Genomic DNA, 25,821 nt, shown 5'->3' with positions numbered 1-25,821 from the left:
CCAGTATAAACTACAGAAATTTGGTTCACATCGTGATATCAGCAATTTTTTTCCCCGACATTGAACTTTCGATTCTTGGAATGCTTTGCTTAATTTTGTTGTCAATGCTGAAAATGTTGCAACTTTAAGAAGACTTGTTAGAAACTTAGGAGGAGATCTCGAGCCCATGTTCTCCGTCTGCGGGAATGGAGGTGGGGGCTTAAGGTCCACAAAACCCTAAAGTCATGCATCTCACCGGTAACATTGTGCCTTCCAAATTTCACCGCCCCTTATCTGCACCGTTATCAGGTTCATACCCACAACAGACGTGAACCTGATTTAAATATGTAAGCGCATAATTAAACACCCCCCTCCCCGTACACTGATCCAAGCTGTATTTTCAAACCTCGCCAACACGAAATCGCATTGGCGCAAGTTCACCCAGATGTGAATCTCTCGTGGGAATCCCTTCAGGGGCTTAAAGGTGAGTATAGCCCCTGGAGGAGAGCTAAATGGCTAAGCAATGCCCCCTAGCAATGCCTCTTGGCACAGGTTGGCACCATGCCCATGCCATCCTGGTTGTGTGCCAAACTGTGCCAGGGCAGTGCCATGGGGCAGATATAAATGGCAGTCTCGTGGGGGAGGGATTCATTTATCTATGGTAATGGTGGTGGGGGGAAGAGGATCAGACGGAGAGGTTGGGGTGCCAGCAATGGCCTTTGGGAAGCCAAGGGGCATTGGGGGGAGAATAAGGGAAGCTCCTGAGACTTCTGCGGTGGGGATGTGGGGGGTTAAGTTTTTGCACTGATTGGGTGCAGCTGTGAAACACGCCCACCTCTTTCTTTTTGGGACAGAGTGTGCCAAGAGCTGGAGAGAAAACCAGTGTGCTTCTATCGCCAGAACCACCACTCTGCCAATTTTTGCTAAGACTTCACCAATAGTGGGATTTCTACGTATGTATGTGCTTCATGGCAGCAGCAGAGGTGACCCGTGATTGGCCGTTGGCTGGATCATCTGGTCCCTCCATCATCAATGGGAAGCCGACGGCAGAGATGCAGTGTTGACGGGTCTGGAAAATCCCACTGGTGTGAACAGCCAGAAAATTCCGGCCAATTCAACTGCTGAGTGGGACAGTCACGCACAAATCCGGCCGTGCCAATGAATACTGGAGTAAGCAGGAACTGGGTCAGGAAAAGCCCAGAAAACTCAATAAAACTATTGTTACTTTTGTTTCTTACAGGCAGGCTAGATAAGGCGATAACTTAAGCCTCCTGCCCAGGTTTTCCCTCTGCCTTGCCTGGCGATGTTCACCTCCAGACCGGAACCAATCTTGCCAACCCTCCCCCACCCACCAGCGGGAAGATGGCAGTTTTATTTATTGAGGTGTAATTACTACTTTCTAAGAAAACAAACAACTCTTACTTCATAGAAAACGAGCCTCCTGTCAATTTGCCCGTGTCCGTGTCAATGAAAGCCAGCTTGAGGCAGCACAGAGATGGGGGTCCCACTTCATATTTGATCCCAACTATTTTCACCAGCTCTTGCTCCTGCCAAAAATGAAAATATATTTGATATTATACCTTTAACTGTGGCTGTGTCTGCATCATGGATGGGTAGAGATAGATTTAGTATGGCTGTTGCAACAGTGGTTTTACACTAATAGCATTGGGGAAGCACTATAACTTTCTTCCACCTCTTACAGAAAATTAAGTTTTATAGGACTTTGCACTTAATCATTTAAAAAGCAATGCACTGACAGATTATCGAGTCATCTCGGAAGAAAATGCTCATTATTCAGAGTGATTTTCTTTTCATCAGCCTGGCATCTGGCATAGACAAAGGCCCAGAACCAGCTTTAAGAGTCTCCAATTCACGTCTAATGAGGTAGAACGTCTGTTTGCCCAGCATGGTATACACACTATGAACATAAACCTCCTTTCCGTTCTGACCCCCTCCCAGAATATTGTTGTGAGTAATGTCCTGTCAGAGGTTGGAGAGGAAAGCAACAGCGAGTGTCTGCTAATTTCAGAGAAACGTAGAAGATAGAAGCAGGAGGAGGCCATTCAGCCTGCTCCACCATTCATCAAGATCGTGGCTGATTGTCCAACTCAGTAGCCTAATCCTGTTTTCTCCCTTTGATCCTGTTCGCCCCAAGTGCTATATCTAGCTGCCTCTTGAATACATTCAATGTTTTGGTGTGAACTACTTCCTGTAGTAATGAATTTCACTCTTTGGATGAAGAAATACCTTCTCATCTCCAACCTAAATGGTCTACCCCGAATCCTCAGACTGTGCCCTTAGATCCACAGCTCAACCCACCAAAAGCATAATATCTGTGAGCAGTATAGTTCATAATTATAATTTGTAATTCTTTAAGAACGTCTAAGAGCAGGCAATCCCAGGCCATCCCTCCTTCTTCTATGGCTATCTCTCAAGATCAAGGACAACTTATTTCCACACTGAAATTGGCTGAGGTGACACAGGAGTTTAATGCACTGCCTACAGACTCTTCACTGTTGACACCTGGCTTCAGCTTGCTCTTGGTGATGAAATTTGAGATGTTCAGCTCCTTCCTGGATGCTTTTCCTCCATTTTGGGCGGTCTTGGACCATGGATATAGTGATGTTGGTGGGTTTTTATTTCCCATCTTTTTGAAGAGGCTTTGAGGGTTTCCTTGAACCATTTCCTCTGCCCTCCTGGGGCTCAGTTGCTGTTATCAAAGCTCTGAGTAAAGCGCTTGTTTCAGATGTTTCATGTCAGGCATGCATAGACATAGCCTGCCCAGTGGAGCTGATTGTACTTAAAGTTCCAATGCTGGAGGTTTTGGCCTGAGCAAGAACACAAAACATTGGTGCACCTATCCTGCCAGTGGATTTCCAGGATCTTGTGAAAGCAGCGATGGTGGTATTTCCCAAGGATTTTGAGGTGCCTGCTGTATATAGTCCACGTCACATATAGGAGGGTGGGTATCACTTCTGCTCTGTAAACCATGAACTTGGTGTCATATCTGAGGTCCTGATCATCAATCATTCAGTGCTGGTGCACTGAAGATGATGTTGAAACTCATTGCCAATGTTTGCCCTGTTTGACCGTAGGCTCCCAGGCTGTAGAAAGTGGTCCAAGTTTGATAACCTGGACCACATTCTATAGCCTGTTCCTTTGGAAAGGCAGATTTGTAAAGGACCTTTGTCTTAAAGATGTCTAGTATAACACCCATGCTCTCACATACTTTGGTGAAGGGCGTTGTCGTTGGCTTGGAGCGCAGCTTTCAAGTCAGCTTACCATAGTTCAATGATGGGATGACCTTAGATCTGGCCTGCAGACGGTGGAATTTGACCACATTTCCACTTGTTAAGTAGTCTAGCTCCACTGCAACAGGTAGCTTGCTGAGGGCGAGAGGGAGTACTGTAGCAAGAAAGATCGAGGAGAGCATTGGTGCGATGATGCCTTGCTTGACCCCAGTCTGAACATGAATTGTGTCTGTGGCAGATCCATTCATCAAGATCATGACTTGCATGTCAATGTGGAGCTGGCAGAAAAGGATGGTGGCAGCCAAAACAGGGGAGGACTTGCCACATTCCCTCATGGTTAACAGTATCAAAGATCCTTATGACTTCAAAGAAGGCCAGGGACAAAGGTTGGTGCTGTTCCCTGCATTTCTCTTGTAGTTGTCGCGCAGAGAAGAGCATGGTTGTTGTGCCCTCTTAGCAGGAGGAATCTGTGCTGGAAGTCTGGGAGAAGCTCTTCAAGCACAGAGAGAAGGCAATTAAGGAGGACTCTCTCAATGACCTTCCCTATAGCTGACTGTAGGGAGATTCCTCTGTAGTTACTGCAGTTGGACTTGACACCTTTCTTGAAGATGGTAACAATTATGCCATCTCTAATCGTGATCTCCCAGCATGTTCCCCTCCTTCCAGATAAGAGAAATTATGTCACGCTAATAATGCTTCTTTACCATATTTTAGTGCTTCGCTGGGAATTCCATCTGCTCTTGTTGCTTATTGTTCTTTAGCTGTAAGATGGCCTTTTCTACTTCATGCCAGGTTGGAGGTGTGCTGAGATGGTGGCATGTAGCATGCTGTGGGACGGAGTCAAGGACATTCGCACTGAAGACAGAGACCCCCTTAAGGAGGTATGTCATCCCTTTGTTAACAATATAACTGTTGAAAGGACAGATGACAATGGATATTGGCCCAATCCTCTTTAAAGACAGAGAGAAGGTATAATTCATTGAATTTCCTGCCTACACTCACACATCTAGGATAAAATGTAAGATTCTACCTAGTGTTAGCATAGCTTCTGGCTACTTGATTGTTGCATGAGTCACTGGGTTGAATATCTCAAAAATATTAATAAAATCAATGGGAAGTGGGTTTCTCTGAGACTTATGATGTTTCCTGATCTGTCTTGTATATTTTTCACAAGACAAAAACAGTTGGCAGAGAAGAATGGTTGGAGATAAAACAAATTAACTCTCTTTTATGCTAAAAGTGTTCCTTGCAGTTACGGGAGGACGAGTACCTTCAAATTTTGTTGAGATGTGGGGAGGTGGGAGACAGGAAGAATGGAGGTAAAATTGGAGAGGCAGTCAGACAGGAGCCATTCTCGCAAATGGAACAGCAAACGTTAATACACAGTATTTGTAAGGACCCTGACATAGGAAGTCACTGTGCACTTTCTGTTAGGACAGTGAACAGCCATCGTTATCATTACCAGAAAACATTTTACACCAGAATCTCCAGATTCGAAGCAAATCTAAACGACTATTCTGATGAATGTTACCTATACAGATTATATTAAACAAACTACCAACATGTCTCCAAAGATACTTTACCCGTAAATCCATCTTGTGCCATGCCTGCTTTTTAGTATTTATACGAAAGAGTTTTAGCTTCTTAGCCATTTCAACATAGGCTTCATGACCCTGTCGGAAATAGTAGACCTAGAATTCAAACATTAAAATAATTGTAGCAAGCTTGCTATTCCCAAAACACTGCACAAGAATAAACAATTACATTATGTTACAAAACAATGATTTAGCACAGATAGTAATGAACAATTCCTGGGCCAATGAATAATAAGTCAACCATGACCAATGAAAATTCCTCAATTTGTCAGGTGAGATATACGATATTACAAGCATAACTATTATATGAATTTATCTCCATATTAAAACCTACATTTACTGAAAAAGATATGGGAAAACAATGCTACCTTTAGCACAAATGCATGGAAAGGACGAAAATATACAAAATCATCATTTTCACACACACCACAAAAAGAATTCTGAGAAAAACTATGCTTTCACATATTATAAATCACATTAGAGGCAATCACTCATGCATAATTCACACAGTTATCTGCATGAAATGCAGAGTTTGAATCCTGGAATCAATATAACAGGGAGGTTAGTACAGTAGGGACTTGGCATAGTTTTTTTTTGATGGGGATGAAGTTGTGCGTTCATCAAAGTGACAGATATTAGTGCTACGGAATGGAACCGTTTCTCAGTAAGACATACAGTAGCAATATCAAGCTGCACTAATTCAAGCATAGCACACAAAAGAAACTACCCAAGCAATGTGGATCAACATCAAAACAATACAAGAATCCCTTTCTCTGCACCATTCTTACACCATTCGGCCTCTCTAATATTGCCAATTTAGTACCAAATTAAGAGCAGTTTGTGCCATGGATGATTAACATATAACAGGCAATCAACCGCCAACTTTTCTTCACTGATTCACAATGACATGTCCTGAGTAAGGATGACATGCACTTGGTGGAATATAAGGTACAGACCTCATTCCTATATTGCAAGTTGATCAATCATTACTGCGCGAAGGGTGAGGCTTTTGGTTTTTGTTCCTATCTTTTGAGCCCCATGAACAGCTATTGAAAACCAGGCTCCTTCACATAACCTTCTCAAGGGCAATTAGGGATGGGCAATAAATGCAACACCACAACCCTTAAATGAATTTTACAAATTAACATACTTATTTTGCTGACATCAAAAGGTACAGATAAGACCTCATGATGTATCCATTCCTGAAACAACAAAAATAATCTGTTCACGTAAATAGTTCTGGTTGTTTACTTCAAAAATATTACTCTAAAGCAAATTTTCCTGATCCAACTATTCTCAAAACCTTTGCTAAACATTGCATTTATTTTGGCACAAACATATTGTGCCCTTCCATCACTGTAAATAGGTATGCAGCCCATTCCCTAACAAGTAATGAGAGATTACAAATGAAGAATAGGGAAAGTCAGAAAATAGAAGGTAGAATATTTTCAGATGCTACAACATTAATACATTTGCCGTTTGAATATGGTCAACCAGCAATGCATTAATTTCTCAGAACAATGCACAACAAGCAAACATTATGAAGTATAAAGATGAAAATTAATAAAACTGAAGGAGTTTTGCATCTTTATGGAAGTGAGGTAAACCATCCCAACCCCTGCTGAAAAGAAAGAGGAGGCAGTCATCATGGCAGTAAAAGTGTAAAGCTATAATACCTCATCACCCATCTGTGGTACAAAAGGGCAACGTCGGGGCATGGTGTCAGTAATCCACACAGGCGGAAGCCATTCTTCTAGAGTTTCTCCCTGCTTCGGTATGACTCCAGCTGGTGGTCTCTATAAAATCACAACATTTTCTATCAATTAAATTTCTCTAGTGTGGCTATTTGCAAATGGCCTCTGTAGTGCAATTTGTAATCATTAATAGCTTTCAAACAGACATTCTCTCGTCACCTGATTCTCCACCATTCCTACTTTGTTCTACCAAAGGAATTGAAAAACCTTTATAAGTAAGTCATTACCTTTATTCTTTTCTCCCTCGGTTTTCTCCTGATCTTTGGAGGCACTGTACCATCTTTATCTTCTTTATGCTTCTTCCTTTCCTTCTTGATCTCTTTTTCTTTCCCTTTCTCTTTTTCACCCTCATCTTCTGAACTGCTAACAGCTTTCTTTGCTTGCTGCCGTGAAGATTTCTTTGGTGGCTGGAGGTTAATGCCAGCGTCTGCTGTCCAGTCAGAATAGTCGCTTGAATAATCGCTATAAACAGAGAACTACAATAAATGAAAAGGCCATTGATGTGAAACATTAACTGTTTCTGTCTTCACACATGGTGCCTGATGTGCTAACTGCTGCCAGTGTTTTCTGATTTTATTGCCCTAACTACACAATCGACATCTCTACAATACTTTCCTAATAATTTATTCAGCTTTCTCCATTTATGCAAATAAACAAAACAGCCTATATTTTTCGATAGCCGAGTAATTTAGATTGGAGTAGTTATCAGCAGGATTTTAGACCAACAAAGAGCATGGCCTGGACCCAATATTTCATCTGCACAACCACATGTGCCGAGTTGAACAAGTGCAGGTTGCACATTATGGACAGTAATTTCAACTTCGGGTACTGATAAACGGCCAATACAGCAAGTCATCACATTAAGTTGTCCCACTTGAAGTTCAATTTAATTTTGTGCATTGGCATCTAACGTTATGGATTTGTGCCGATGTCACTCTGCGCTGAGTCCTGATGTAGGGTTGTATGACACAAAAAGTGCCATTTTAGAGTGGCTTCCCCCACTCCTGACCCTTCTGCTAGCTGACCAACCAATTGCTGCCTCTCCTGCTTGCGGCTTCCTCCCGCATTCTGCATCTTGAAGCTGCTCTTACTCTGCAGGTTGCCTCCTACTTTTTATCATTCATCTCCTGAATCCTCACTCACAGCAGGAGTCAGGAAGGGGGAAATGGCCAGCAGAAGGGTTGGTCAGTTGGTGGAACGATGGCCCCTGGAGGTTTGGGGAACAGGGAGGTCAGGGAGCTCATGGGTTGGGAGCTGGAGTTGCAAGGAGTGTAAGACACAGTGAGGGGGTGATGAGAGGGAGGTGAGTCAATGAGAGGGAGTTAACTAGAAAGAGTCAGCATATTTCTTCTATATTTTTAATGTATACTTTATTTTATGAGTCATTTAATTTATGAATTTAAACTTCCAGGATGTAATATTTTAATTTTTTTCTAACAGGAAGATGCTACAAAATCTACATTGATTGTGACAGTACAATCTGATTTACCCATATAATGTCAGACAATTCAGTATCTTTACACCATTGCAAAGTGTTTCCATTTTTTCTCTGAAGGAGGACAAGGGATGTGGGGGTAGAGAGAGTCGTGGTTAGAGCAAGTCATGAGTAGAGGAGACAGTGTGGAGAGGAGCCAGCAAGGAGAGGGGGAGGATGGGGAAGGGGGGTACAAGGAGATGAGGTGCAGGGAGAAAGGGTGCAGGGAGAGGGGCTGTGAGGAGACAGCATAAAGGGAATGGGGTGACTGAGTGCAGGGAGAGCAAAGTATGGGGAAAATGAAAGAGCTGGCCCAAAGAAAAATAGTACCAGCTGCAGAAAAACAATCTGAACATTTACCTTTTGGAGGAAAAGATAAATTTATTCACAGTTCAAACTGCAAAGACAACTGTACGCAGATCGCGCTAGAGTAACTTTGCGAATTTTGTTACCAGGTTGCTGGTTTGCAAAAGTAGCCGATAAAAAAGGCAAATTCCACGGAACTGGGAAACCATAAAAGCCATGTTGCAGATAGCAAATACTGGGCATATTAAAGACACACAAGGACCTCGAGAGGGTCTGCATCCAGCCAAGGAGTGTCCATACCTTCCAATCTTTCATAAAAACACGTGAGATAAGCTCACCATGTTTTAATATCATGGAGAAGCTGGATAAAGGAACAAAAGTGCATCATTTAAGTCTGACGATGCCTAGCAACAGGAGGGTAATTGACAGAAACTGTCCCCTAACTTTTACTGATGCTCCAACTCGCAAGAACCATACCTGCAGTCAATAACAACCCAACAAAGCTCTGGCGGGAGGAAACTTTTCCACCAGTAGAAAAGCCAAGTGCCATGTGAGAGTTGATCACTCTGCTGCCACAACGTCAATTCCTTTCTTTGAAGGTCAGCTGTGATGCTGTTTTAATGCTGGTGCAGAATATTTTAAAGCTTTGTGCAACGAAAAGTCAATAAATGTAACTTGAATTAAATAACACACAGTGTGACTTGGTCTGTCTACTGTCCAATCCACAAAGCACTGGAACAGTTGTATTTTTACAACAAAATTATTACAATATTACTTGCCTCTGTGCTTTAGGATAGCCACTAGTGTAGTTCAGCTTTTTAAGCTATGGTGGGCTAATAGCAAATTTGATGATTATTTACCTCTTTACAACAGTGACTACACTTCAGAAGTACTTCATTGGTTGTAAAGCATTTTGGGATGGCCTGCTGTCATGAAAGCCTATATACATATAACTCCTTTTCTCTCCAAAAAACACGATACCAGTTTCACACAAAATTCATATCAAATTTGAGGTGTGAACACTTCTAATGTACTTGTCCTCACCTCCCAGAAACTAGATCATTGATGCACAATGTGCAAAAAGTGCCATAATTTGAAACACATTTTTATTCTGTGGGGTCTGCTACGTCAATCATACCTGAAATTAAAAATGTTAGCAATGGTCCAGCAAAACATCAACTTAATATATGCCTGCACTTTCTAGGAAAGCAACATATAAAGCCTAGTTTACTCTTATCAATGATGTTAGATAGTCAGAGTTCCTGCAATCTTAAACAATGGTCAACAAGAGTGGATAGCCAACTAGAATCCGCAACAGCACAACTTCTAGTCAATTAAAGTTTCACCCTGCAAGCTCAGGATATCAAGGGGAGAACACCAACATGGAAAACTGTGAAATTAAGAGAATGAAAAGCACAAGAGACAAAATTATACACACTCAGCAACAGTTTTAGCTGTATATTTCTCCATGGAGAATAGATTGAGCACCTCATCAGTTTGGTTTTGTGATCATTCATGAGTAATTCCAATGTTTAAAGCCTATTTTGTAACACTGTAAAACAAAGCTTTCTTCAGGATTGGTCAGAGTATTTTCAACACAAGGCAAGGGAAAACAGTCTCTTCAACACAATTAATATATGTTAGATCTAGATTCATTTGTATCTACCTGATATTAAACAGCCCTTCAATCCAGCACAAAGAAACCACAAAGTCAATTACTGCCATGGCCTGAAACGGATTTTTATCTTTCAGAACAAACTAGCTCCAACTTATCCACCTCCTCCTGCAATCCTTATAGGTTAGCCTATTTTTCATGTGCGTGCATACGTTTGCTAAAAACTCAGATTGCACAAACTCATCAGCTTTTGATTTAGAACGTCTTAAATTCTGAAACCCTCCTACAACAGGTGGAAAACTGCAGCAGTGATACATTAATCATTGAACACTGTCCAAAACTTTAAAAAGCATTAAACAAGAAAAAACTTCAAACATCACTTGCCTAGAGCTGCTACTTTCATTGTGCCAGGCATCACCATCCTCTTCTGAGGTCACACCATTGACAGCACGGACTTCAACCTCCTGAAGATTAAAATCAAATTCACTGAAGATATTTATTTATATACATAAAGGCTTTTCATACAATACATTTCTTAAAATGAATGTCGTTACCGGGAGTGAAGATGCATCAGATTAAGCTACACAATTTATTAATCACGAAATTTAAAATGTGCTGGCATCTGAAGTCATAGTAGGCCACACTGATTAAAGGTTCAGAATCTGTTGTGCAGTGGGACTCCTGTCCACAACACAAAATACCATCAAAAGATAAATAATTTTTCAACAACTTCCTAGTTATAACAGCAAGAGGAGGCACTTACCTCTCCTCTGTGTGTCTTCTCATCCCTCTCACATGCAGTAGAACACATCGCAGTTCTAGGATGCGGGAGGGAGCCAAAATAATATACTCAAAACAGAGGCTGGTAACCCCTTGTACAGCTTATAACCTTTTTATAATTCAGTACTATGCAATAGCCACAATTCTTTTTCTAATAAATTACCAATGCAAGTATCCCTTCCCATTGGATTTTCCAAAAAGCTGCTGTAACCCTCTGAACTGGGTCTCTCTTGTTAATATCAGATAAGAGAGGTGCGAACACCTAACGTGACTCCAGTGGCAGCTCACCCATTGGACAAAGTGAAAGCGGGGAGGTAAGCTAAAACGGTCCTGACAAATTTTAACAGTGCCGTGAACCTCCAAAGATTTGACCTTGGGCTTTCCCAAAGCTAACTTCATCACTGTTGTGTTCCAAGAATGAGTTTAACTCTGAACAATTTTTATTCTAGTATTTCCAAAAGACTTTCTTGGGAAAATAAATAATTCCATTAGAAAGCTGTCACTGTGATGTCCGGCTGAAATCAAGTATTGGGCAAGATTCTCCGGCCTCCCAGCCACGTTTCCCAGCAGTGGAAGGCGGCATTCTGTTCCCCAGTGGTGGGATCCTCTGATCCCGCTGCCATCAATAGGATTTCCCACTGATTTTACCCCACACTGTGAATCCTGCAGGCGGGGGTGTGCTGCTGGCAGGACTGGCGAATCCCATTAGCGAGAACAGTATCTTATCGAGTTAGTGTGTCAATATGCATAATGCATTTGGCCTACAACTTGTAAACTCAGCACCTTGAGGACATAAAGCCACTAAAGCTTTAAATCTGCCAAGTACTGATTTGAAGAATTGGCCGCACAAACTAGCCCAATTCCCCCCAAAAAAGATGTCATCTCCAGTGGGAAAAGCAGTGACAATTCCTCAGAGTGGGATGGCCGATCCAGATCACAATCTACCCATAGTTCAGTCATTTTTTTTGTAGTTTGGAGAGATTCACACACAATTCTCCCAAACTTATTCAAAGACACAGCAAACCCCCCCGCCCCATGCCTCCCCAGACATGGGGAACACCCCCTACCCATAACCCTAGAGGAACAACCTTCCCCCCATCACTAAATGTCTGGGTCACTGCAACACCCCCACCCCCACCCACTCCCCCACACACACACACATGCGCACAATGCAGGCATGAGGATGACCACCTCCCATCATTTTCCAAGGAAATTAAATTTCCAAATTTTTCACTCCATAACAAGCAGTTTATGGATGGAGAAATAGTGCACTTTGTTGGTAAAGTACCTTGCAACATTGATAAGAGGTATTTTCTAGATGTTATATACTATATTTATAGATGCACATTTGTAAATATTATTTCAGTTACAGTGTCATTAACGTGTATTACCCACCAGAGAAAGAGATTGATTAAATTATCTAGACCAAACCCATCTGTTATTAAAGCTAAGTTTTTCTCCTGCTATGAAGCTCACCTCTGAAGAGCTGTTGTAATCCACATTTTGTTGCGAACTTCTGCTGCCATCATCCATTGCAGATCGCGTGCAGTAATTGTGTATACTCTGGCGACTCTGCTTCCTCCCTTCTCCACTTTCCTGCAAGCGTTCATAGGAATGTATCTAGGAAGCACACAAGCAGCATAAGCAGATTAAGGGAGAATTAATCTTAAAATATTTTTAAACTTTAAATTACTCAAAGAACATCACACTGGAAATATCTACTCAATTTACAATATTAATTGCATTGCCAAGTTTTGCCATCAATTTAAATTTTAGATTGTTGCACAATAAAAAGAGTGTTGGATTGCTCTGTAACAGAGCAGTTATAACAGTTGTAACTATCTGACTGCTTTTTAAAAAGACAAAATTGTACTCGCCTCTGCTACTACCTCTGGCATGGGCACAATAGGCCAAATGGTCTCCTCTGTGTGGTAACCATTCTGTTTATACTTCCAAGCTTTTCTTGCTAACTATCTCCAGGAAAGTCATAAAAACATCCCGGAACAAGTTGTATGGAACTGTGGTTGGCTCACACTGGGAGGACTGTGCACAATTCTGATCTTCATATTACAAAAAGGACTTGGAAGCATTGCATAAAGTACAAAAGACATTTCCAAGAACAACGTCGAAATTGAGAGGGTACAATTCAGGAAAGAACGGGTTCAGGCTCAGTTCCTCTTGAACAGACAAAATCATAGACTCCCCACAATCCAGAAGGAGGCCATTCAACCCATCGAGTCTGCACCAACCACAAACCCACATAAGAACATAAGAAACAGGAGCAGGAGTAGGCCGTCTAGCCCTTCGAGCCTGCCCCACCATTCAACAAGATCATGGCTGATCTGAAGTGGCTCAGTTCCACTTTCCCGCTTTCTCCCCATAATCCTTAATCCCCTTGCCTACCAAAAACCTATCTACCCGCGTCTTAAATATATTTAGCGAGGTAGCCTCAACCACTTCAACAGGCAGAGAATTCCAGAGGTTCACCACCCTTTGAGTGAAGAAGTTCCTCCTCAACTCCGTTCTAAACTGCTCCCCGCCCCCCTTATCTTGAGGCTGTGCCCTCTAGTCCTGCTGTCCTTTCTGAGCAGGAAGAACCTCTCCACCTCTACGCTATCCATCCCTTTCATCATCTTATATGTCTCAATGAGATCGCCCCTCATTCTTCTAAACTCTAACGAGTACAAGCCCAGTCTATTCAGCCTCTCCTCATAGCTCAACCCCCTCAACTCTGGTATCAGCCTAGTGAACCTCCTCTGCACTCCCTCCAAGGCCAAAATATCCTTGCGCAGGTACGGCGACCAAAACTGCACACAGTACTCCAGATGCGGCCTCACCAGTGCCCTGTACAGTTGCAGCAAGACCTCCCTACTTTTATATTCAATCCCCCTCGCTATGAAGGCCAGCATCCCATTTGCCTTCCTGACCACCTGCTGCACCTGTAGGCTGGGCTTTTGCGACTCATGCACAAGGACCCCCAGGTCCCTCTGCACCGTTGCATGCTGCAGCTTTTCGCCCTGTAAGTAGTAGTCCTTCCTACCATTATTCCTACCAAAGTGGATAACCTCACACTTGTCAACATTGTATTCCATCTGCCAGGTCCTCGCCCACTCGCTCAGCCTATCTAGATCCCTCTGCAGACTTTCCACACCCTCTGCACAATTTGCCGTTCCACCAATCTTTGTGTCATCAGCAAATTTCGACACCTTACACTCGGTTCCCTCCTCCAGATCATCTATACAAATGGTAAATAGCTGAGGCCCCAGCACCGACCCCTGGGGCACTCCACTAGTCACCAACCGCCAATCTGAACAGCACCCATTGACACCCACTCTCTGCCTCCTATTTGACAGCCAATCCCCTATCCACGCTAAAGCCAATCCCCTATCCACCCAGGCCCTATTCCTGTAACCCCATGTATTTACCCTGCTAATCCCTGACACTAGGGTTAATTTAACATGGCCAATCAACCTAACCTGCACATCTTTGGATTTGAAAAATATATCAGCATGACATGCTTGGAAAAGTCTTTTGTTATTAAGCACAATGGTACAAATGGGAGATGCTGTTGATGTGGCATTAAAAGTTTCACAAACACTAAATTTAGCCATTTTTGAATCTTATGTCAAATATGTCATGATTCAGCCAGTCTACATATCCAAATGAATTTTAAAGTTGTAAACTCTTCGGCAATCTGCAGAGCATTGGTGGGTTAGGGGCATCTCTCCTTATCGAAAGTTTCTACAAGTCACAAATCAATTATTGTTTGCCATCAAAAACCAATGATATAAATGGTTGGCAACATTCAATGTGATCACGGCATTGTATCATGCTGATTAATTCATGAATGAATGCAATTACAGTGCTGTTAAGAGAATGCAATTCCTTATTATGAAATTCAATACATGATTTCTGTTCATCCCACAGTTTTAAATCTTCATTAGTTATGTCTGAGTTACAAGGAGCAGCTGGATAGACTGATAGATTTTTCTCTACTGCGTAGAAGGCTGAGGGTGATCTAATAGAGGTCTATAAAACAATGGGGGGCACAGATCAGCTAAATAGTCAATATCTTTTCCCAAAGATATGGGACTCCAAAACTACAGGACATAGGTTTAAAGTGAGAGGGGAGAGATACAGAAGGATCTAGAGGGGCAAGTTTTCACACAGAAGAACATAAGAACATAAGAACATAAGAAATAGGAGCAGGAGTAGGCCATCTAGCCCTTCGAGCCTGCCCCGCCATTCAATAAGATCATGGCTGATCTGTTGTGGCTCAGTTCCACTTTCCCGCCCTCTCCCCATAACCCTTAATCCCCTCTCTTATCAAGAACCCATCAACCCGCTTCTTAAAAATATTTAGCGAGGCAGCCTCCACCACTTCAACGGGCAGAGAATTCCAGAGATTCACCACCCTTTGAGTGAAGAAGTTCCTCCTCAACTCCGTTCTAAACCGCCTCCCCTTTATCTTGAGGCTGTGCCCCCTAGTCCTACTGTCTTTTTTGAGCGGGAAGAGTCTCTCCACCTCTATCCTATCCATCCCATTCATCATCTTATACGTCTCAATGAGTGGTGAGTGTCTGGAACAAGCTGCCAGAGGTAGTAGTAGAGGCGTGTACAATTTTGTCCTTCAAAAAGCATTTAGATAGTTACATGGGTAAGATGGGTATGGAGGGATATGGTCCAAATGTGGGCAATTGGGGTTAGCTTAGGGGTTTAAAAAAAAGGGCAGCTTGGACAAGTTGGGCCGAAGGGCCTGTTTCCATGCTGTAAACCTGTATGACTTTATGGCTCTATGACTATTACAATGTATGTGCACACTAATGTTCAGAAATTCTGACAGCAGTCATTTTCCTCTTTGATAGGCTTAACTGCTTCTCATGCACTTCTGGAATTTTTGTATCAATATTAATTCTATCACATCATTCATTCAGTTTCTTTAACACGTCACCTGCAAAATTATGGTTAATGTTACAAACGTTAACAAGTAGACAGATGACTTCAACAGACCAATGCCAAGCAAAGGTTGAGCAAGGGCTTGTAGCTGTATTTTCAACTGTGTAATTAGGAATGCACGCAGCTGAGAAAATGTTTTACCACATGAAGGAAAGAATAATAGACGATGATTCATCCAGGCGGCTTTATTTTTTCAACTCCCGGTGGTCAGTTCAAGTGCAAAATTAGTAGAGTGTCAGAAAGGTGTCTGACCTCTTAATTCCTGCTGCACTCTAATTGCCGTCAATTAAGCGGCTACTTTATTGTTAGCCCCCTTTTGTTACAAATTGTGTTTTTCAGTTTCATGATCACACACAAATTGGTGTCTTATATCACAGTATATATGGAAAGAGTCTCTGTAAACTCTAATGCTGAACAATTCAAATGTTAATGAAGTAAGCTGAACCATAAAATCCTAATTTGCAGCGCTCCCTGAACAGGTTTAAGCTAATTGCAAATCCATTAGATTTTTATATATCAGATGCAGAAATTGTGTGCTCGTCCCCATGGTATTGATTTATGTTTCCTTTATAAATAAGAAGTCAACCTGTCAATTTGAGGGGAACCTCAGGAAGCAACACAGAAAATAAAAACAAAAAAAAAATTTTTTTGATAATGGTTTGCTCCAGGATTAATCTTTTGAATATTCTGAAGCTGTAAAAAGGAAGGCGAATTACAACCACAGACCATCACCAAATTGACTCTAAAACTCAAATATTGTTTATTCATAACATGTAATAACTTCAGCAAATAAAACCAGAATAGCAGCTCTGCTGTAATCAGTGACACTACAGCAGTACTAGAAGGTGAACAGATAGTGGAGAGAGCAGTTAGATATAAACAATATACTTTCAAGCATCTGAGGGACATTTTTCTCGGACTTTTGTTTGCAATTGCTAGAAGTATCTGAAGGTGTAGTTAGTTACCTTGTTTTCTCGTTGAACCTGAATTGCTGATTTCTTTTTCTTTTCACATTTAAAAATGTTTACCTCCTCTTCCCCTTTGGCTGTTCTACATTCTTCCTGCTTACTGGAATATCAGAGAATTATAATTAGAAAAGAGAGCTTACAGGCATCCAGATACACCCACAGTGGTTGATCCTATCACATTATAAAACGGTACCACTGAGATAGTTACTAATCAACTCCAAAAAAAACACACCACAGACTGCTCCACTTTAAATGGGCCATGTAATTGGTAAAACAGCTTTTAATTGATGCCTCACATTAAATTAGATGCCTGCCTCCTCTTTCACAGCACAAATGTGGTGTATGTAATGCATCGTAATATTGAATTTCAGCAACACCTTAAGGACTGGCTGAAAACCTTCCCTTTTGTTGAACAAATAAAATAACTTTTATTTCCAGAACCATGTTTCTGAGGGAAGTTGATGGCAGCCTACAATGGAAATTGACAAAATCTAAATGACAACTTGGCCTTGCAATAAGATGAGGAAGTCTGGCAATTCAACAGTCAAAAATTAAATTGGTTTTGGGCAGTCTCAATTCAATCCTTAACGAATAGTGACAGTCGAGAGAGATCTGCTTTAACTGCGTTACTTAGAAAGATAGGCCTGAATTTTACACTATCCTCAGTGGGGTTTTGAGGTGGGTGGGGGAGCCTGGAAGGGATTCCCTCTGGGATCCAGTCTGCCCCGACATGGAAGCAATTTTATGGTGTGTTAGGCAAGGCCTTCGAGGCGGTGGGGGGAAATTAAGGCCTGAAGTGGCCACTAAAGGGAATTTCCTGCCCAACCTCATTTTTTAGGTTCTCAGGCAGATGACAGAATGAGGGGACTGTGGAAAAAATTAAAACCTCATCTCTAGTGGGAAGTGAGAGTCACTGGACCTCTCCCCTCAGCGGCTAGCTCCAATCTTCCCCTCCACCCCAGGGCTAACCCCAATCTACCCCGCGCAACATCCCCACCCACCCCAGTGACCAGGCTTTCCCCGCTTCCTCCCCAAAAGCCAGCCCTGACTGCACCCCCACTCCCTCCCTCGCCGATCCCACTTGCAGAGTTGCAGCAGGTCCTCCCCAGTTGATCGCCCCTAATAAGCTCCATCTCCAGTAGATGCAGTCCCCCATCTGGCTCCACCCCCTTGGGCAGTGCCAGTTTATCCCTTGGACAACGCCAGGGTGCCAGGCCAGCATTTTCAGGCTGGCAATGCCCAAGGCCACCCGTTGGGGAGGGTGGGAGACATTAGTAAGCCTGGAAAATACCATCCTGGGCCTGCAAAGCGTATAGGGATGACAGGTTCAGTGACATTTACATATGATAAAAATATAACTTGTGGATTGTTATTCATAAAGATCCTTTGTGCCTTTAAATAAGGCAACAAAAAATTCATTACAACTACCAAATAAAATTTATGACAAGTAAGGCTACTACTTCATTCTGAAAAATAAGTATTCTCACCTGGCTACACCTTGGGTTAGTTCTGGCACTACCACTCTCCGGCTCCAGGCCACAAGATCCCGTTCAGTGGCAATTTCACTTCTTGGAGCATTACTGTGCATCTGCCGCACTCCTTCAATTTGTCCACTGCGTCTCAATCCAACGTTTGGAGGTGAATGCATTTCAGATGCAGAACTTTGAGAGCCTGATATGAACAAATTTAGAAATTTTGCAATGCATGTTCCAACACCAAAGACAGTTGATATCATAAATGGAGCCAAATTAGCAAAAAACATGTTTCAAACACAATTTTACTTTTGGAAGCATCAATGAACAATCAAGTGTCCACAAATCCTGAACAGAAACAATGGAAAGCTGGCTATGAAGAGCTTTGTAGTCAGGCTAACATTAACACAAAAGCCACAGTTTCAAATGCAGCTTGGACAAGTTTAATTGGATTTAGTATTCTCTGAAGCATGCCATCAAATGAAGTATAGAAAAGACAGTAGTGATAATAACAATCTGTGTAAGTCAAGATTGATCAGAAATCATTCCTCTCCAAAATAATGAATGCCACTAAATGTGAATAGTTGTAGAGATCATTAGAAAAATATTTAAAGAAGAAGTATTCAAAGGATGTGGTCGTTGCTGGCTATGCCAGCATTTATTGCTTAATCCCAAGTATTGAATTAGAGCCCCAAGAATATACGTGCATGCAAATGTCAAGATAAATCAATTATTGAGCGATTTCATTTAAAAATGGTTTACTTTGACATCAAAGTGCTATTTTAAAGATCTACTTTACACAGGTTTTAGAATGACGTAATTTGTTTTCATTTTGCTCTCGAGATGTTGGCAAGATTGCACTGATTGTCCATTCTTAATTCCCCTGGTTTAGTACAATAATTTCTCTGGTTTCATACAATATTTATGGACTAATGAAGTGGAAGTATTTACCAAGCAATTCTAACAGAAAGTTGAAGCCTGATGGTTGTGACTTATTTGCACATTTGATTAAAATATAATGAAATTAAACTTGCGAAGATTACAAATTAGTATGAACTAACATATGGATTCCAGTGTGACAGCAATCAAACTCCGATTTGTACAGTGCTTTAATACATGCTCAAAGTCTAATGGTTGTAAGAGTGTTGGGACATTCCTACATTGAAAATAATTGTAAAACTACAATTGGCTCCCTATTTTAATTTGTTACACTTAATTTTGTACTGCATTATTTTGTTCCTGCGTGTGGGTAAAAAAAATTTATCCTTGGGTAGAAGCACCCGAAGGCAATTTGGGGAATTGTGTAAGATCATAAGAGCGGAAATAGGCCACTCAGCCCGTCGAATCTGCTCTGCCATTCAACTATGGCTAATATTTTTCTCATCCCCATTCTCCTACCTTTTCCCCATAACTCCTGACCCCCTTATGAATCAAGAACTTATCAATCTCTGTCTTAAAGACACTCAATGACCTGGCCTCCACAGCCTTCTGCAGCAAAAAGTTCCACAGATTCACTACTCTCTGGCTGAAGAAATTCCTCCTCATCTCTGTTTTAAAGGGTCGTCCCTTTAGTCTGAGGTTGTGGTCTCTGGTTCTAGTTTTTCCTACTAGTGGAAAGATCCTCTCCACGTCCACTCTATCCAGGCCTCGCAGTATCCTGTAAGTTTCAATATCAGCCCCAATGAGTACAGATCCAGAGTTCTCAACTGTTCGTCATACGACAAGCTCTTCATTCCAGGGATAATTCTTGTGAACCTCCTCTGGACCCTTTCCAAGGTCAGCACATCCTTCCTTAGACACAGGGCCCAAAACAGCTCACAATACTTCAAATGTGGTTTGACCAGAACCTTACACAGCCTTAGAAGTACATTCCTGCTCTTGTATTCTAGCCCTCCCGGCAAGAACCTAACATTGCATTTGCCTTCCTAAGTGCTGACTGAACCTGCATGTTAGCCTTAAGAGAATCTTGAACAAGTCCCTTTGTGCTCTGATTTTCTAAGCATTTCCCCATTTAGAAAATAATTTGGACCTTCATCGACCAAGGTAAAAGATAACCAGCTAGGCAAAATTTCAGAGACCTAGATAGAGGGCAGGAAAAACAGTAGTGCATAGAGTTGAATCCGAATAGCTAGTTATCAAAGCCCTCTTGCTTTATGCAAGTCTGGCATCTGAATGTTTGTGAACTGATAGGGAATCTGAGCATGAGAAGCCATACATCGAGAGAGTCTAACCTGGCTTCGGCAGGTAGATGGATTAATGACATCGTTTGTAATTCAATAACTGCAAACTAATTTTTGTATTAAATCAGTCTCTATCATCTTTACTGTCTAAAAAGTAGATTCCCCGAGCACATAAACTGCAGAGGCATTATGCAACTCACTGACCAATGCGATGGTACCTGGGGTACAAACAAGCAGCAGCCAAATGGAGGTCATACTTTTATTCAGGGAATATGTGTTGTGCTTTTACACTACTGTCCAAAAATTAGCATGTCTCAAATCTTATCTACACTGAATAAAATAAAACCACTGTCACCAATGAATCATTTCATAACAACATAAGAACATAAGAAATAGGAGCAGGAGTAGGCCATCTAGCCCTTCGAGCCTGCCCTGCCATTCAATAAGATCATGGCTGATCTGTCGCTGCTCAGTTCCACTTTCCCGCTTTCTCCCCATAACCCTTAATCCCCTCTCTTATCAAAAACCCATCAACCCGCGTCTTAAAAATATTTAGCGAGGCAGCCTCCACCACTTCAACGGGCAGAGAATTCCAGAGATTCACCACCCTTTGAGTGAAGAAGTTCCTCCTCAACTCCGTTCTAAACCGCCCCCCTTTTATCTTGAGGCTGTGCCCCCTAGTCCTACTGTCTTTTTTGAGCGGGAAGAGTCTCTCCACCTCTATCCTATCCATCCCATTCATCATCTTATACGTCTCAATGAGATCCCCCCTCATTCTTCTAAACTCTAACGAGTACAAGCCCGGTTTATTCAGCCTCTCCTCATAGCTCAACCCCCTCAACTCCGGTATCAGCCTAGTAAACCTCCTCTGCACTCCCTCCAAGGCCAAAATATCCTTGCGCAGGTGCGGCGCCCAAAACTGCACACAGTACTCCAGCTGCGGCCTCACCAATGCCCTATACAGCTGCAGCAAGACCTCCCTACTTTTATATTCAATCCCCCTCGCTATGAAGGCCAGCATCCCATTGAAGAGTTAATTGATGCTGATATGCCAAATTCCCAATGACAAGAACAAAGGGTTTTTTTTAATGTGATGCATTACACTGTTAGCCTTTTTCTTTCTTTCCACGATATGTACAAGGTAATGACAGATCTCCCTAAAGAAATGATCACATGCATTAGGACAGAATTAAAGGCCTCCATATTACACAGGACTACTCTTGTGTCCTGATCTCACTTGTATGTGGTGTGCCCTGCAGCACAATCATTCAAGAGGAAGCCCCGTAACTGGCTGCTTTTGCCTTTGCAATTCAGGACACTGGGTCAGCATTGGAAACACTTTAATTAGAGAGACATCAGCAACCAACACAATCTACACTTCTGCCACCAGTAATGACCAACTCCCTCAAAAATGACCATCTGTGCTTCACACATCTGGTGCCCTGGCATTATCACAACTCGGAGAAGTAATCTATTCATGACAAATAATTTATTTCGGATCCTTTTAGTCCTTCTTCAGCTTCCAACTGAATTATATTGAAGTTAGTTGTACTTGAGAGGATCAGTACTGAGTGAGAGCAGAATGCTCAATGTCTTCTTCTAATAATCACTAAGAATGGAATCATTTAATACACTATCATAGGCTCATCATCAGATTCTATTCCTTCCCCTACCTGCTTAGAGTTGTACAACTAAGATATTAACATGCTGTTATGTTTATTTATCTCCAGTTATAATTTTGATAGGTCCTTTTTCAACCTTGTCTTCATCCTCCTATTTCTGTTTGTTATGTATCCGTCCTAACGAACTCCTTCAGCTTTCTCCCTCCACGATTTATATACGCTGTTCTTTGCCTGTATTCAGTTATATTAATTTGTTAAATAAATTTACTGCAGAGCTAAATAAATTAAGTTACTCTTACTCCAGTGGCAATTCTGCATGCAGTAGGTTTCTAATTGCTCAAAGTGAAGTATTTTTTATAATGGAGTACACAAGAAAGAAGAGAATGAAATTGGTCATTAAGTTTGTACTCAAGGAGTATTGAGGCAGACAATCATTTCTTGCCAAAATCCAAGAGCTCGTACTATTTTAGAAAGGAATCATGGCGTCTAATGCAACGAAAAACTTTCAGGAGCCACTCAAATCCTGCATAAGCCCTCTGAGGTGACAACTTTGACTTCATGGACAGATGGATGAATGGTGGGGAACTATCCTAACCTGTTTTTTTTAAAAAAGCTATAAGAATGTATTTATGGACCTGTTAGTAAATTATCCTACCTATTCTTCCTCTGTTCAAGGTGTTGTTGGTACCTGCAGTCAGCCTCTGGTCTTGTTCCTGTTGAAGTCGTTGAATAATGTTGTCTAAAGGACTGATTTCATGGCTTGCTTGCTGACTAAGAACCTGGTTTAACCCTGAAGAGAAAGTGATAAACAGAAAACCAGGAGAGTAATCAGAAATAATTATTACTAAGATTTAATTGGCAGTCACTGTGGTTACATTTTCCAAAATAGATAACTTAGAAGAGTCTGGGCTGGTCCACAGTGTTTTACTAAACACAAATTCTTGAACAATGGACAAAAAAAAAATCAGCATTATATCCATATTTGACAACAGCAACATTTGAAAAATCTGAACTCCTGATTGCTTCATTTAGCACCCATTCTTATACTACTTACTGCATTCTACACATTTATAATGTCTGCGCACCTGTCATTTTCCTTCATGGCATGTAACATGCCCCTGACATATTTTGTATTTTTAAAACATGTCATGATATACTTCACAGCGAAAAATTTAAATGTGATTAAAGAAAGACATTGGTTCTTGGTGATATCATTAACTTCCAAAAATCTACACTGCCACTAATAAAGAAATAAAAAGTCCAACAATTAGATGGATAAAAATGCAACAAAATAAATAACTATGAACAGGTCATATGCTTGTCTTTCAGATGTTTCAATTCAAGTACACATTTTTAAGTGAATGTTAACCAAGTTCAGGGGAGCAGCCATTTGTTTCAGATATTTTGAGTTGTAACACCAATCAACTATCTGGATTAGCCTATATCCATCTCAGAATCTAGGGTTCCCAGCTCACATTACCTGTGGCAGACACGCCCATCTGTGGGATAAGTTGGTCATCTTTACAGTTCTCGCGTCCAGGTACCAGCCGTTGGTATTTTGGTGGGTGGGGATTGCCATCCACATCCACCAGGAAAGGAGGTGGCATGAGATGAGGTGCCTGTTGTGTCTGCTCATCCAGGACATAGTTGTTGGCGTCACGAATTAAGGGTCGATAATCCGTGTGGAAGAACATCTGATCAGAAATCTACAGCAAAAGATTTTGAAAGATATTTGTATTCATTTTGAAAACATTGTTAAATTGGTGGCATTTATTTTGGAGCGTTTTCCATCGGAAACCATATAAATGAACCAAAGAGCTTTACTGAAGTTTTTCCTCTTGCACTCAGCAGGGCAAACACAAGAATGCCAAATTTCAAACAATCACAATGGGCGGAATTGTCCCAAAGAATTTTGAAGTGTGGTCCCCAGCAGGAAAACCAGTGAGATTCCTGTTGGGAGAGTAGATGCAATTCAGTTTGCAATTCTCGGCCGCAACAATTCGCATACAGGAGAAGAGGGTGCTGACTGGTTGGAAAGTCAACTCTGATTGGCCAAGGCTTGGCCATGGAGAAACCAGTGGGGAAACAACAGTCTCTCCAACCTCCAGATTAAGTCAAAAAAGGTGCACAGCTTAAACATATTCCTTTCATTCGTAGAAAACTGGTCTCTGCATATGAATGCACACATTAATTGCTGGACACCGGAGATTCCCAATAGGTGAGACCAGGTAAGGGGAAATGAATACCATCGCTTGATCTTTGTGGGCAGCTGTTTCTGAGGTCAGCAGTGAACATGACCACTTTGTTGCTATTAAAACCCAGGTTATAATTATCAAAACTTTCAAAGATGCTGTCTGTTCTTGATAAACATTTGTTCTACAGTCAACGTCCCATGTATTTCTTGATGTTCAATTATTCTTTATATCAAACTGTATGTTGTGTAGCAGTTGCCAACAATCTGTTGTGTTTCTTAAGTTTAAACCAATAAAAGCCAATAAAGCATTCTTCCTTGTGAACCATCCACCTGAATGGAAAATCTTAAAAGTTGTTGTTATTTTCAAAGTAACAGCAAAACTCTAAAAAATAAAAGGATTTTGGAAAAAAAGGAATGGCTACATACTTACCAGGTGGGATGTCAGATAAAATACGCTGGTACATCAGTAATATAAAGGAAGCAGTCATACTATCACTAAAACTTCCCAACTAGACCAAAATAACAATATCCTAAATCATAAATTTACACTCTTTTTATTCTCTTTTAAAAAAGATTAAAAAGTAAAATTCAGGTATTTGCAACCAAAAAGTGCTTAATTAATAGTTTTTTTCAAAAAATAACACACAAGGTGGCACAATGGCTGCCACTGGATGTTCTCCCTGGTGTCTTCGTGGGTTTCCTCCGGGTGCTCAGGTTTCCTCCCACAGTCCAAAGATATGCAGGTTAGATTGATTTGCCATGCCACATTGCTCCTTAATGCTCAATGATGTGTAATTTAGAGCAATTAGTGGGGTAAAAATATGGGGTTACAGGATAAGGCCTGGGTAAGATTTTAACCAGTTGGAGAGTCGATGCAGACTCGATGGGTTGAATGGCCTTCTTCTGCACAATAGGGAATCTATGATTCTATTCTCTGAATAACACAAGCGGCAGCAGAGTGGAAGAAAACAATCAAACCCATGTCCTCCAATGTACCAGACAAGGCCATATAACACAATCCAAAATTCCTGAGGAGGGTGCCTTATATCAGGTAAAATTCCAAAACAATAAATGTCCTCCATGCCACGTGCTGAACAACACACCTGAAATGTTTCCTAGTTCTAGGCCCAAGTGAGCAAATAGCTTTCTCCGCAGCATTCAATGCAACTTCCTGTCAGGCAATCATTCAACTATTTTTAATTCAGTGAATTAATACCAACACTGATGGAAGCTAATTCCACATCTAACTGTGTGAAAATACATTTCCAGCAAACCTCAAGCCGAAGATCGGGTTTCTCGAGATTGAATCTATATCCTCTATGCACCATCCAAAGGCAGTAAGCCTTCTCACATCTATATGAGCCATTCATTCAGCATTTGAAAGACCTAAATTATGTCTCTTCTCGACCTTCTTTTCAAGTAGAAAAACAAATCAATTTTTTACCCAGGGGTCATGAGTTTAAAGTCCACCATGACAAGTTGCAAGATGCATTCAATAAACTTAGTTAACTTGTGGGAAAATATTAGAAGAAGAGCCTGAAACCTACAAGTTTTTTATGTAAAAATATTAATGTCTTTCAAGGAAAAGATCTTGCTACTTTGACCTGTGATTCCAGTTTTAGAGTAAATGGTTATTGTTTCCCTGAGCCTATTAAAAGACCAAAAATTTAAATAT

The 25,821-nt window shown here is 41.4% G+C and overlaps 1 protein-coding gene across 3 annotated transcripts in view; it reads right to left on the bottom strand.

The window, feature by feature from the left end:
- phip (PHIP subunit of CUL4-Ring ligase complex) overlaps positions 1-25,821 on the bottom strand; it is a 227,514-nt gene that overhangs the window by 59,021 nt on the left and 142,672 nt on the right. For all 3 annotated transcript variants that reach the window (XM_080192807.1, XM_080192809.1, XM_080192810.1), the window contains exons 17-26: positions 23,433-23,658; positions 22,608-22,742; positions 18,166-18,349; positions 16,676-16,778; positions 12,231-12,374; positions 10,359-10,438; positions 6,807-7,041; positions 6,502-6,621; positions 4,814-4,921; positions 1,402-1,526 (exon numbers count right to left, since the gene is read on the bottom strand). In XM_080192807.1, coding sequence (XP_080048933.1) covers positions 1,402-1,526; positions 4,814-4,921; positions 6,502-6,621; positions 6,807-7,041; positions 10,359-10,438; positions 12,231-12,374; positions 16,676-16,778; positions 18,166-18,349; positions 22,608-22,742; positions 23,433-23,658 — 1,460 coding nt within the window. The remainder of the gene's footprint in view (positions 1-1,401; positions 1,527-4,813; positions 4,922-6,501; positions 6,622-6,806; positions 7,042-10,358; positions 10,439-12,230; positions 12,375-16,675; positions 16,779-18,165; positions 18,350-22,607; positions 22,743-23,432; positions 23,659-25,821) is intronic.

Source organism: Carcharhinus amblyrhynchos, chromosome 7 (genome assembly GCF_965287045.1).
Source record: "Carcharhinus amblyrhynchos chromosome 7, sCarAmb.v2.hapA, whole genome shotgun sequence".
Classification (NCBI taxonomy): domain Eukaryota; kingdom Metazoa; phylum Chordata; class Chondrichthyes; order Carcharhiniformes; family Carcharhinidae; genus Carcharhinus; species Carcharhinus amblyrhynchos.
This window is presented reverse-complemented; position numbering and strand designations above follow the sequence as displayed.